This window comes from Branchiostoma floridae, unplaced genomic scaffold (genome assembly GCF_000003815.2).
Source record: "Branchiostoma floridae strain S238N-H82 unplaced genomic scaffold, Bfl_VNyyK Sc7u5tJ_1494, whole genome shotgun sequence".
NCBI lineage: Eukaryota > Metazoa > Chordata > Leptocardii > Amphioxiformes > Branchiostomatidae > Branchiostoma > Branchiostoma floridae.
Window position 1 is genome coordinate 37945 of NW_023365729.1, and position 12434 is coordinate 50378.

At 40.5% G+C, this 12434-nt stretch overlaps 1 protein-coding gene across 6 annotated transcripts in view; it reads left to right on the forward strand.

Moving 5' to 3' along the window:
- Window positions 1–1996: 1996 nt before the first annotated feature.
- Window positions 1997–12434, forward strand: part of LOC118407867 (trinucleotide repeat-containing gene 6C protein-like) — a 42377-nt gene continuing 31939 nt past the window's right edge. For 5 of the 6 annotated variants that reach the window (XM_035808422.1, XM_035808427.1, XM_035808425.1 and 2 more), the window contains exons 1-2: window positions 1998–2247; window positions 10345–10403. In XM_035808422.1, the coding sequence (XP_035664315.1) occupies window positions 2004–2247; window positions 10345–10403 (303 nt within the window). In that variant the 5' untranslated portion in view covers window positions 1998–2003. Of the gene's footprint in view, window positions 2248–10344; window positions 10404–12434 lie in introns of all 6 variants that reach the window. The other variant, XM_035808423.1, reaches the window with a different exon arrangement.

Consider the following 12434-nt stretch of genomic DNA (forward strand, 5'->3'; position numbering starts at 1 on the left):
GAAAGAATAGGTCATCTAAGTTAGGTAATTGACATTGATGTTGACAAAGGCTATCGACCGTCATTCCTCGGCCTTGATAAAGGTTTACATATTGAAATCCCTGTCACAAGCAACACACTACATGGCTTGTCAGCTCTAGCATAGCCTGGTATTAAACTCATCGTAGGCCCGCTTCATTTGTTTCAAAGGCCTCTATTAAGCATAGTACTAGTACATAAGTCAAGTAAGTCAAGTCATGTCACTACGTTTTCTGTCAGCCTTCTTTGCAGCCGACCTTTCTGATTCCTAGGCCTGTCATTCTGGGAGTGTCATTTTAGTCAATAACGTAAAAAAAAAGGGGCCTTGGCGTCGTCCAACCAACGTCCTTGGTCCAACCAGATACTCTCTTTCGTCGAGTCCAAGCTACATGTTGTTACAACATTCCCTACTTCATGACAAAGTTTGTTTTGCACTGGCATTTCACATGGACACACGCCTGAACAGTGAAAGGTAGAGCAATTTGAGGAAAAAGTATTCTGAAATTCATGTTAACCTGTAGACTTTATGTACTAGTAACACTAATAGTACTTCTTCTTTCGTGTCATCACTACAACTAACATGTACTGAAAGGGACACCTTGGAGTACAAACCTCTTTTGGGGTGAATTACAGGTGTATCTTTGAATCTTCACCCTTTTCTCATGTTTTTCTCCTCCCGGTGACCTTCTTATGGCTCGTTTTTTTCCGCCGGGAAGCAAACGGGGCACATGTACGAAACGAAGGTATATAAAAACCATCAATGTCCTACAACCTCTGCTTGGAGAGTAGGCTTTGGCGGCAGGCAACACTCCTACCATCCGATCTTTTTTTTTTCAGGACGCACAGTATCGATTTTCCAAGGGTCAAGATATCCATCTTGGTCTTTGTTTGCTTCTTTATTGAGAATATCCCTACCAACTGACGTTTTTTCCTAGAGCTAATGGCTTAAGCAACCGTTTTTAGGACTGTAATCTTAGGCCTGGTAGACAAGGCGCGATCTTGTTTGTTCGCTTGAATGTTTGTTGTTTGTTGGGATAATCCCTACCTACCGACACCTGTTTTTCAGGACTATGATTCAATTTCCCAAGGCCTAGTAGACAATGCTCAAGATCCTTGTCTTTGCTTTTTGTTTGTTTGTTTGTTTGCTTGTTTGCTTGTGTGTTGAGATGCAATCCTACCGATCCTGATTTTTCCACTCACACAACACTTCTTCCAATGCCTAGTATAGACAAGATGCGATCTCATTTCCTTCTTTCTTTCTTGAGAATTCGTACAAACCGGACCTAGTTTTTCCTAGGGCCAACAAGGCACGCTCTTGGCCTTTGTTTGTTTGTCTTTTTGTTTCTTTATTCATCGAGGACCCCTACCTACAGCTCCTACCTACCCGACCTTATTTTCTTTCAAGGATATCCTTGAACCTCCTTGTTTCAATGGCAAGGCCCGATTTTGTACTCTCCAAGCGGAGGTTAGGCTCCGGCTATTGTTAAAGCAATGGGAGACGAAACACATTTCATTTCCAATTGTTCATTCAACGAAACCGAAAGAATCACTCTGTTTAGAGAAGTCACAAAGTATTATCCCAACTTCCCCACATTGACGAACAGAAAGCCACTCTTCTCTTGAAATCGCAGAACCCACAAATTTTAGAAAATGTGGGACTTTTCGTCTCCCTCTGCTTCCAAAAAAGAAGTCAAACCCAACCTGTTTAGATTAGCCAACACTAGTATTAGATTAAAATATTGTTTATGACTGTCCATTGTCACTATGTGTATACCATGTACATGTAATTAGCCCTCGGGCACGAACTTGCAAATAAACTTCTACTATTGTTTTACGTTTTTTTATGCGTTTTTATCGGGCTTTCTATTTTTGTACCGTTTTCTTTATGTCTAACGGGCCTAAAAATGCTTTTAAAAAACGTCAAAAATAGCCTAACCTCTGCTTGGAGAGTACCGATTTTGGCCTTTGCGTCACGTTGCGTGGTGCATGCCGGGTGCTGTGCGCCAGGAATGTGCAGGGTACAAGGTAAACACCAGCGCCATTTTGTCTAGTCTGGGTTTACCGACTTCTCTTAGCTCACAGGGAAAATTTTCCAAACCTTTTTCTTCGCCGTCCAGCTCCGAGAAATCGCCAACAGATGGACGTGCGGTGAAACGGAGCACTTCCATGGCGTCTGATGACATCGACAACTGTTATGACATATTAGGAATAGAGCCAAATGCTTCAGAGAGTGAGTATACAGAGCGCAACTATTATATAGAGAGTAAAAATACACACAAGAAAGCTCCGCCTACGTCGCTTCAGTCGGCGGTTTTCTAGAAGTGGCTTTGTGTTTCCTGCATGCAGCAAGTCTTCTAAAACTCTAGACAGCTGCAGGAACAAGTTAAAACGCACAAGTAGGCTTTGTCAGACTTAAATCCGTGACATTAGTCGCTGTGCACAATTTTATTTTGCATACCTGATGCAGGAGTCGTAAAAAGAGGAGAGACGAAACGCTAGCCATCGCCATTTTTGTTGGAGGCTCGCCTCGTACTCTTGTCATACCTCGCGCTACAACTACAGCTAAATATTCAGTAGACATCTGCACACAGAAAATGTTACCATTGTTCACAAAAAGCCTGATAAATTTTGTGTGTTTTTTTTTTTATCTGTATGCAAAAGTAGATATATTTAGGGTTTTGCAAATTTTCGTATTTTCCTGGAGCGGTTGAACCGAATTCACGCGAATTCACGTGAGGTCTCGCGATTGCAATAAATAGTTTTGTTGTTTCTAGGTTTTTGAGCCACAAAAATGTCCTTTTACCTGTTTGCGGCGGTTTTTATCTTCAAAATATGGGAAGGAAGTAGATAGTAGAGTAGAGTAGAGTAGAGGTCCTTCGGTTGAGTAGGAGTTCGCACTCCATGGAACCGCTCCTGATCAACTGCTTCTTCCTCTCTGCAATCAGCTGACTGTGATGTTTGGTTTGTGGGGATTATCCAAGGCCCTGTAGTTGTACACTACTGGGTGGTTCTCCATCAGTCTGTCAAGTCTTATCTTAAAACTGTTCACTGACGGTGCTGTTACCACCTCCTCTGTCAACCCATTCCACCAAGGTACCACTCTACTACTGAAGAAAGCCTGTCTTCTGCTGTTGTTTGATGCACATCTTGTTAGGCGTAGACTGTGACCCCTAGTTCTGCTGTCCCTTATTTTTTCTGTTAAACAAGGCTTTGTGTCATACAGTCCATGCACATATTTGTACGTATTGATGAGGTCTCCCCTCAGCCGTCGATACAGTAGTGTTGGCAATTTCAAGGCTCGGAGTCTTTCTTCATATGATAGGTCCTTCAGACCGGGAACCCTTTTCGTCGCTCTCCTTTGCACATTTTCTAAGAGGTCAGTCAATCTCCACGTACTCGGGGACCATATCGGGCCACCATACTCAATGTGGGGTCTTATTAGTGACTTATATAACAGAGTGAAGATTTCCTTATCCACATGGTGGAATGTTCGCCACATGATACCCGCCATTTGATTGGCCTTTGATGCTATGGATAAGATGTGATTTTCAAACATCAAGTCTTGATCTATAGTAATTCCCAGATCTTTTTCCTCTTTGTTGAAGGTCAAGTTCACCTTCGCCGCAGACTGGTCAATCATGTGGTATGTAAACTCTGGGTGCTTAGAGCCCACCCTCAGAACAATACATTTGCTGGGGTGGAACCTTAATTGCCACTTGTTTGCCCATTCTTGCAAGCTGTTAAGGTCTTTCTGTAGGTATTCACAGTCCTTTATGTTACATACACTTCGATAGACTTTCGTGTCGTCTGCAAAAAGTTTTGATTTGCTCTGTACTACTTCTGGCATGTCGTTGATGAAAAGTGTAAATAGAACCGGACCGAGAACGCTACCCTGCGGTACTCCGCTAGTGACATTTGCCCAACTTGAACGTGCTCCGTTCACGCAAACTCGCTGTTTGCGTTCCGTCAGGAAAGACCTCACCCATTGGAGCAAGTTACCACATATCCCGTAGCTTTCTACCTTTCTCAGTAGTCTCTCAATTGGTACCGAGTCAAAAGCTTTTTGGAAATCGAGATATATTACGTCCACTGGCCAGCCTTGCTCAATCCAATTCGTCCAGTCATCAAGACATTCTAGTATTTGTGTCGTCGTGGATCTTCCCGGTAGGAAGCCGTGTTGGTTCTCTGTAAACAGACTGTGAGCTCGCATATGATCTACGATCTCGTCTCTGATGATACTTTCCAGTATCTTTCCTGTTACTGATGTTAAGCTCACTGGTCTATAATTACTCGGTAGTTTTTTACTTCCTTTCTTGAATATTGGCGTGATATGCCCGACTTTCCAGTCATTCGGTAACCTCCCCTCTTCTAGTGACTTATTAAAAATAATGTACAGTGGCTTTGCCAGGATTTCTGCCAGTTCCTTCAGAATTCTCGGATGAATCCCGTCTGGGCCCATGGTTTTATTCTGGTTTACCTCTTTCAGTCTCTTGCCAATGTCCTCCACTGACAGTTCAACCATAGACAGCAATGCATTCACATTTTGTTTTTTTGCTTGTGGTATGGTGCCAGTTCTTTCCTCGGTGAACGTGCTCACAAAGAATTTATTTAAAGTTTCTGCTTTTTCTCTGTCCGTTTTTGCAATTTCGTTTCCATCATTTAGTTCCGGGATGCTCTCTCTTGTCTTGGATTTACTATTTACATATTTCCAAAACAGTTTTGGGTTGCCCTTAATGTTGTATGCCATTTCTTTCTCGTAGTTTTTTGCTGCTTTTCTGGCTGCCCAGCGAGCTTGGTTCCTTGCCTTTGTATAGCTTTTGTAATCTTTGTCTTTTTTTGATTCTTGATATTTCTTCCAGGCTTTTTGTTTTTTGTTCAGCTTACTTTTGAGGTCCCTGTTTCTCCATGGTAGACCTTCTTTCATTTTTAGAGTCGCTTTTGGTATGCATTTCTCTGTGGCGCCTTTTACCCTGTCGGCAAAAAGTAGCCAACTTTCTTCTACCGATTTGCCTAGTAGGAGTTCCTCCCAGTCCGTATCAAGTTCTTGCGCCATCTGTTGATAGTCCCCCTTATTGTACTTGAAGTACTCTGGTCTAGTCTGAGACCTCTCAGCATAGCACTTATACACGAAAGACAGTACAACATGATCACTCTTCCCAATAGGTGGACTTGTCTTTATGTCTTCAACCATGTGTCCTTCATTGGTGAATATCAGATCAAGTATGTTGCTTTCTTGACTCGGCCTATGCCTTGTAGGAAATGACACGTGTTGGAATAAATAGGCGTCTCTCGTGGCTTCGAGAAACTTATTCCCTTCACTGTTGGCCGAGCGTGTCAACCCCTCGCCTTCTCTCCAGGCTATGTCTGGGTAGTTGAAATCTCCTAGAAGTAACACATGGGTATATTTCCCCCTGTTGCAATTCTTTAGCATATTGTACAGTTTCTCATTGTTTTCCACAGTTGAGTTAGGGCTTCTGTATATTGCCATGATTAGTAATTTATCATTCTGATGGAGCTTTACCTCTACCATAACTGCCTCCATAGCTCTAACTTCCTCAAGCATGTCCGGTTCCCCAGCAACTAGGTTACTTCTGACATGTACTGCAACACCACGTACTCCATCCTTCATTGCATTTGTGTGCACCGTATAACCTGCTATTTGTAGATCTGCTGGTGACATTTTGAATCTTGAGTTTTTCGGGTTTGTTTCTGTTGTAACTATAACATCAGGTGCCTCATTATCTATCACCGCAAGGTATTCTGCTTTCTTGTTAGTTAGGCAGTCAATGTTGGTGTATAAGACTTTAATGTCTGACTTTTTTCTGCAGTTTGTTCCTTGGTTGATGTTTTCTGATTCTAAGCCTTTATCCTCCTTATTTGGAGGTTCCACGGAGGGCCCCTTACTCGGTACTTCCAGTAGCCCTCCGTTTCTTGGTTTTTTTCCAGATCTTTAGCCTCTTGTACTTTTTGTTTCAACAACTCTCTTTCTTCCTTGTTAAGGTCATCACATACGCTGATGTCTCTAAACATTTCATCTGCATGCTTTAGCTTCTTGAGTCTGATCATGATTCTCTTCTTGTCATCTTTGTTCTGTAGTACCACTTTTAGGGGTCTCGGTGTTGATTCATTCTTCTTACCCAGCCGAACTGTGTTTCTAATGTCAATCTTACCCAGTTCTAGTGGTTCAGCGAACAGCCGCTCAGCAAACCTTGTATCATGTATCCCTCTTTCTTCTGCATTTGTTTGAGTTGGCTCAGGTACTCTGTGGATGATTATATTCATCTCTCTATTTTCTCTATCCCTTTCCTCTGTTTTGTGTTCAGCTATGGTCTTTTTCACAATTTCCTCCACCTGCCCGGTACCGGTTTCTTCCCGTGGCTTTGTCTCTTTTGTTGTACTTATTTTCTCTTCAATTTTGTCAAGTCTGTTTAGGATATTCTCCAGGATGGCATTGTTGTCTTGTTTTTCTTTCCCCCTTTTCAACATCTTATGTAGGTCATTCTTGCATCCTGTGCAAAACCAACATACATCATCCCTCTGTAGTTTACGTAGGGCCTTGAATTCACCCTGCTCAAATTTAGTACAGGTCAGGCAGTAATGTTTCTCACAACCATCGCATGTTAAGGCTTGACATCCTTTTTTATCGTCCAGGGTTTTCATACAAATGTCACAATTCCAGATTTCTTTGCTACACTCATTCATTGTGTGCTTCACAGATTTAATGACCAGCACTCGTTGTCTTGTACTTCGTTGTGCTTTTGTTACTGGCTATTCTTCCCTTCTCTGTAATTCCTTGTGGCTTGCTTTTCTTGAGACCTGATTCTCCACTGACTAGATGGTTATGGTCTTGCTCGTGGCCTTGGGCCTATGTGGTTTTTCCTACCACAGGAATTATGATGGCTTTTCCTGCCACTGGAAATCCACTTCAATAGATCTTGCCAAATCCTATTCCCAAATCGGTGTGCACTTCTGGGCCTATGTGGTTTTTCCCACCACCGGAATATGTCATAAATTAGTATCCTAGTCCCGTGTGGCTTTTCCCACCACTGGAATTTTTGATTATCCTTACTGTGTCTTGAATCTAAATTCCCCGACACTGGGTGGAGAGGTTGGAATTAGGGACAGGAATTCAGGATGGCTACTTCATTCAAATCTAAACTAGAGTATAAAAATTTCTAACAGTGGCCTAAGTACTAAAAGAGCCTGGCTGATCCCTATCTAGTCTAGTGCAGTCAATGTACCGTCTCTGAGTTGCCTAGTAAAAAATCTAAAATGCTGCGCTAGTTAGCCAACTCAAGTCTAAACTAGAGTATAAAAATTTCTAACAGTGGCCTAAGTACTAAAAGAGCCTGGCTGATCCCTATCTAGTCTAGTGCAGTCAATGTACCGTCTCTGAGTTGCCTAGTGAAAATCTAAAATGCTGCGCTAGTTAGCCAACTCGATATAAAACTTCTAAACATGAGCGATACAAAATGGCTACCCTCGTGACCTAACAAAGATGCCCAATCTAAATCCTACATTAAAAGCAAAAAGTCAGACTATTGTTAAAATTTTAAGAAGAAATTACGGCTAGTAAAATACAAGGATTTTTATCCCTTACAATTTTTGTCCTACTAAGCTATGTCCGACTATTTTATCAAGAAAAAGCTACGTGTACGAACTTGTACAGGAAGACCAAGATGGCGGACAGCGTAGCGCTGTTGTCCTGCTGTTTTTGGTAAAAAAGACGGCTACCTAGCCTAAAAATCTTACAAATTTTCCAGCAGAAGTCTAACTAGTCTTTTCTTCTTCCGTTCCAGTAAAAAATCTGTGTTCGGACTATTCTAGAAAGTACGAAAAGTCAAACTTTTTCCGTTCTTCTCAGCAGCCTCAGCCAGACGTGTCTTCACTCGTTCTTCACTCGTTCACGCATGCGAATATAGTGGTTATGTCAGCTCTGTGGTTTGTAAATTGTAGGGCCTTGGCTCCTGCATTGTTGTTGCTGCCCACTATTATCTCCAAGCAGATGTTGGGGTAAAATTCTGAGAGCTTCGCTGATGTTCAGTGGTCCCATTGATTTCCAAGTGTTTGTTTGTTTGTATAGTTTATCTGGTAAACCTCGTGGTGTATAACACCAGATTGTACAGGCTGCATAACCTAGACAGATTTATTACAATTTTCATCCACTCATACTGGGATGGACCCATGCCCTACTCAAATGTGCCCAAGCCAGGTGTGACTCTCCTTAAAACATGGGACCCGGGACCTCCATGTGATATCCTAACCGAGGGATGTCCCTAACAAAAGCTAGGTACTGATCTTTACCTGAGTCAATTGAGACAATTGGTGTAATAAACTTTCCCATTAGCACAACACCAGGACCTGCCACAGGTTTGAACTCTTCAGGTTCTTAGTCAACAAGCCAACAACAACAAGTCCACCGTACCCCTTACTAGACCTGTCAAGTGTAATGGCACAACTTATCAGAATAGCACAAAGTTAAAGTAATGTTTATAATGATGTTTGGTTGATGGATAGTCATTGAACTCTGCTGTCAGAAAAAAATGTAGTTGTTGCGATCTTTTGTCTCATGTTTATTTTCATTGTCACGAGACCTTACCACTTTTAAGGTGTTAAGCTAGCTTTTAAATCATGCCTTTTTACGCATTGGAAGAAACTATGTGTGCTGCAAGAGTCTCTAAAGTTTAATTTAGAAAAAAACAAACATTTTTCTCTCTTTTTACTCCAATATCTGCTTGAAGATGTTCTCTCTTAGACCAGCATGACTTTGCCCCACCCCCTTCTCTCCTCTTTTGAATTTGTATGACAGTAAATTCGTTTCTTTTTGTGTTTGATTTCTTTGTAACCTAGTTGTTATCAGGTTTGCATGTTGTTTCTCCTTGGTTAAAGTTGTTCATCCAAACAATGCTGTAGCACAAAAACATATATAAACGGTGTCACAACATTGCAGTGGCAAGGTACATGTATGTGAAAATAAAACAACCACAAATATTTCAGAATTTACAGTAGGAACAGCTCAACCATTTCCCACACTTTGTTTGCTTTAAAACAAGAAGGGCACTCACTGACTCAAAACTCTTTCTTGCCAAATGGAGGTGTATCGTATAAAAGTATATTGTAAGATTTTTGAAAATGGATATTGTTTGAATGATTACGAGATGGCCATGTATCCGCAGGCAGGTATATTTACTGACATGACAAGAGTTTTGGGAGGAATGGTAGGCTCAACCAGCTCTGGTGGTTCTTGCAGTTGATTTATCTTGCACCTGAAAATCAGGAAAACCCTGTTTCTAGTCTGAAAACAGTCTTACTAAGACTGTTAGATTTTATAGCTGACCTACCAAAGTGTTGTACCATAGATTTAGTAATGCAGCACATGTATGCTATTCATTGACTTGGCAATGCTTTAGTGATTCTTGAAAAATTGGGTTTATTCAATCAATAAATTATCAAAATAGCATTGTTTTCTGTACAGTTTCTGCCGTTACAATACAATAGGCCACAAGATTTTGAATTGTAGACTTTTGATAATGCCTTCATTCTTATCATCGACAGCAAAAAATTTAATGAAAATGTGTTGTAACCAAGCAAGCCTCTTCCAACAGCGATTTTCCACGGGAAACATATTCCTTTTGTGTTTTTTCCCTGCAAAGTTGTGTTCTTTACACTGAGACATAAAATCCCCACTGTAGTTTCAGCACATGTATGCAAGCAGGCCCTCTGCTAATTAGTATGCAAACATAGCTTCTAACACTCTACATTACTAAAAGTGACATTTTTATATTTTGGAATTGGATACTGTTTTTCTTCATTCTATTCAATTGCAAATTAAAAAGTTAGTGAAATCGTGTGTCAGTTGAGACCTGTAACATGGCATGTTTCAACGATGAATCAAACTGGGGGTAACTTCTTTGCTGTCTATCTCTATGACACAAACTATAAGTATACATTGTAACTTCATGATTCACAAAATATTCAGTTAACAGGACCCAGTAAATGTGACATTGTATTTAATGTTTTTAAAGAGTGTTTTAACAATTTTCATATTAATATAATTGGTTCCTACATGTGCATTCATATAATATATGGAGCAGGATATGCTCTCCTTCTTTGACATTTTGTGTATTTACTTTTGTGTAATGTCATGCCATTGACGTCCTTTTGAAAACCAGTGTGTAGGAACCATAAGAATACACAATAAACAAAGCTGGTTATATGATAGTCAATATGTCAAGATAAACAATGCTTTAAGCCTTATCATTGTTAAACTTGTACCTATTTTGTAGCATGCTATCTGACTATATGAATCATTGTGTGTTTTCTTCAGGTGAGATTCAGAAAGCCTACCTGACCGTTGCCATCCAATATCATCCTGATAAAACTGAGGTAGGTTTTAATACCATTCATCAGTGTTTCCGCCAGACCTCAGCTGGGAGGCCGTCCACCTTGGGGCGCGAAAACCGCGAAAATTAAATTTAATCGCAAAACCGCGAAATTTAATTGTAAAATCGCGAAAATTAAAGTTAATGGTTAACTGTCGCAAGAAAAAACAAAACAACTAACGTCCGATTAAGTTCAGTGCCGAAGTGTTATGATCTGTGCCGCGTACCGGTATGCCGCACCGAACGGGTACTACGACTTTTAAAAAGTTCTAGAAACGGTTCTTGGACTTTCAAAAAAGAAATAGCATTTGTATATATTCTCTTTTATGTTGTAGTATACTTATAAATCATCTAAAACCTTCCATAGATCGAGAAATTTGCGTTCAGAAATGACGAAAAACATCGTCTATCGGCGACAGTGAGCGTAATGGCGGCCGAAATCCCGCAATCTCACGTGGTGACTTCTCGCGAGATCTGGGAAAGCTAGCGACGTCATGGGAAAGTAGCGCTGTGATTGGCTAGGATACACAACAGCTACTGACCGCCATTTTTGATGCGTATTTATCCCGAAAATTTCTGCCGTTTTCGGAGATTTTGCGGGCTCAAAACTCATATAAAAAGGAACCAAAGTTATACTTGATGTTTTTTACGTCCATCACCTCTTATGTGAACACTTTATTTTTCCGCTGTGTTGCCGATAACGAACTTGAAAGAGGTTGGGGATTTCCCGTGCCAGCACCCGGTGGGCACATGTTTCTGATCATCGTGTTTTGTTTTGTTTACGATGATTGACGATGAAAACAGAGACTAAAGTTTTTAATATCTAAACAAAGTTAGTGTGTTTTCTTATTAGTTATTTCTTCCAATAACAAATATTAGTTTGTAGTGTAATAGCGAGATCGACCTACCGCCAAGTTTTCGAAATGTGGCAGGGAAAATTCGCATAACTGAGACCTTGAAAAACGGGTTTTAATGAGATTATCGTATACGAAAGGGCACCGACACACATTGTCAACAATCATAACAATAGGAAAACAAACAGTAAGCTGCTTTCTGACTGTGGACGGCGTCCCCAAGCGTCTAGCTTCAATACAAAACACAAAACTGCGGTTTACATTTATCGACTTTGTACAGATTTCTCGGCAAAATGTGGGTCGCATTTTTTTTATGAGGACGGCCTCTGTTTGCGTTCAAGCCGTCCAAAACGAAATGAGACCGTCAATGGACGGGTGGACGCCCCTCTGGCGGAAACACTGCCATTCATATATATAATATCAATAGAAAAATCACGAATCATGATGTATATTTTTGAGAGAAAAAAACATTGATTTACCACCTAGTAAGTATGTTGCATCAGTTAAAAGTAGGGATGTTCACCCCCATGTTCAGTTAATTTCATTAGATGGCAGTTGGAGTTTGAATTTGTCAGCTGCGTTTGAAGGTTTGTGAAATGAGTAGACAGCCGCCCAGTGGAGACATATCCGGCATTGGCACTCAGAAATAGTAACGTAAACTGGGCACGACATTTCCGCTATGAATTACATCCATCCATGGTGGAAAAGAAGGTTATTGCATAACTGGATTTTAGTGATATCCTGCTAGCTAAGGTGGTTATCGAGAACTTAAAAATTCAGCCTAGGTTGCTGACTTCTATTGCTAGGAAGAAAGTAGAATTATGTATGGTTTATTATTTGATGTATTGTACTTGTTTTTACAGTGCTTGAAATATACTTCTGCTTTCTTCAATATGTCATTCATGATATTGATACCATGCCTGTATACCCTAAGCTTGCAAAATCTAGATCTACATGTACAAATTGGCATATAGTTGTATTTTCCCTGCAATCTTAGTGTATTGTCTGTAAATGCAAGATATGTCTATTTCCCCTGGTAACAGTAAAGATAAGTATAGAAATTGTTGAATGGTTGCTAGGAGCTGATGTTGATATAGTAATAGATATAAGATATACACAATTTTATGCCTATTCTTCCTCCTACTGCCTGTACTACATGTGTGTGCTTAGAGAAATTATAG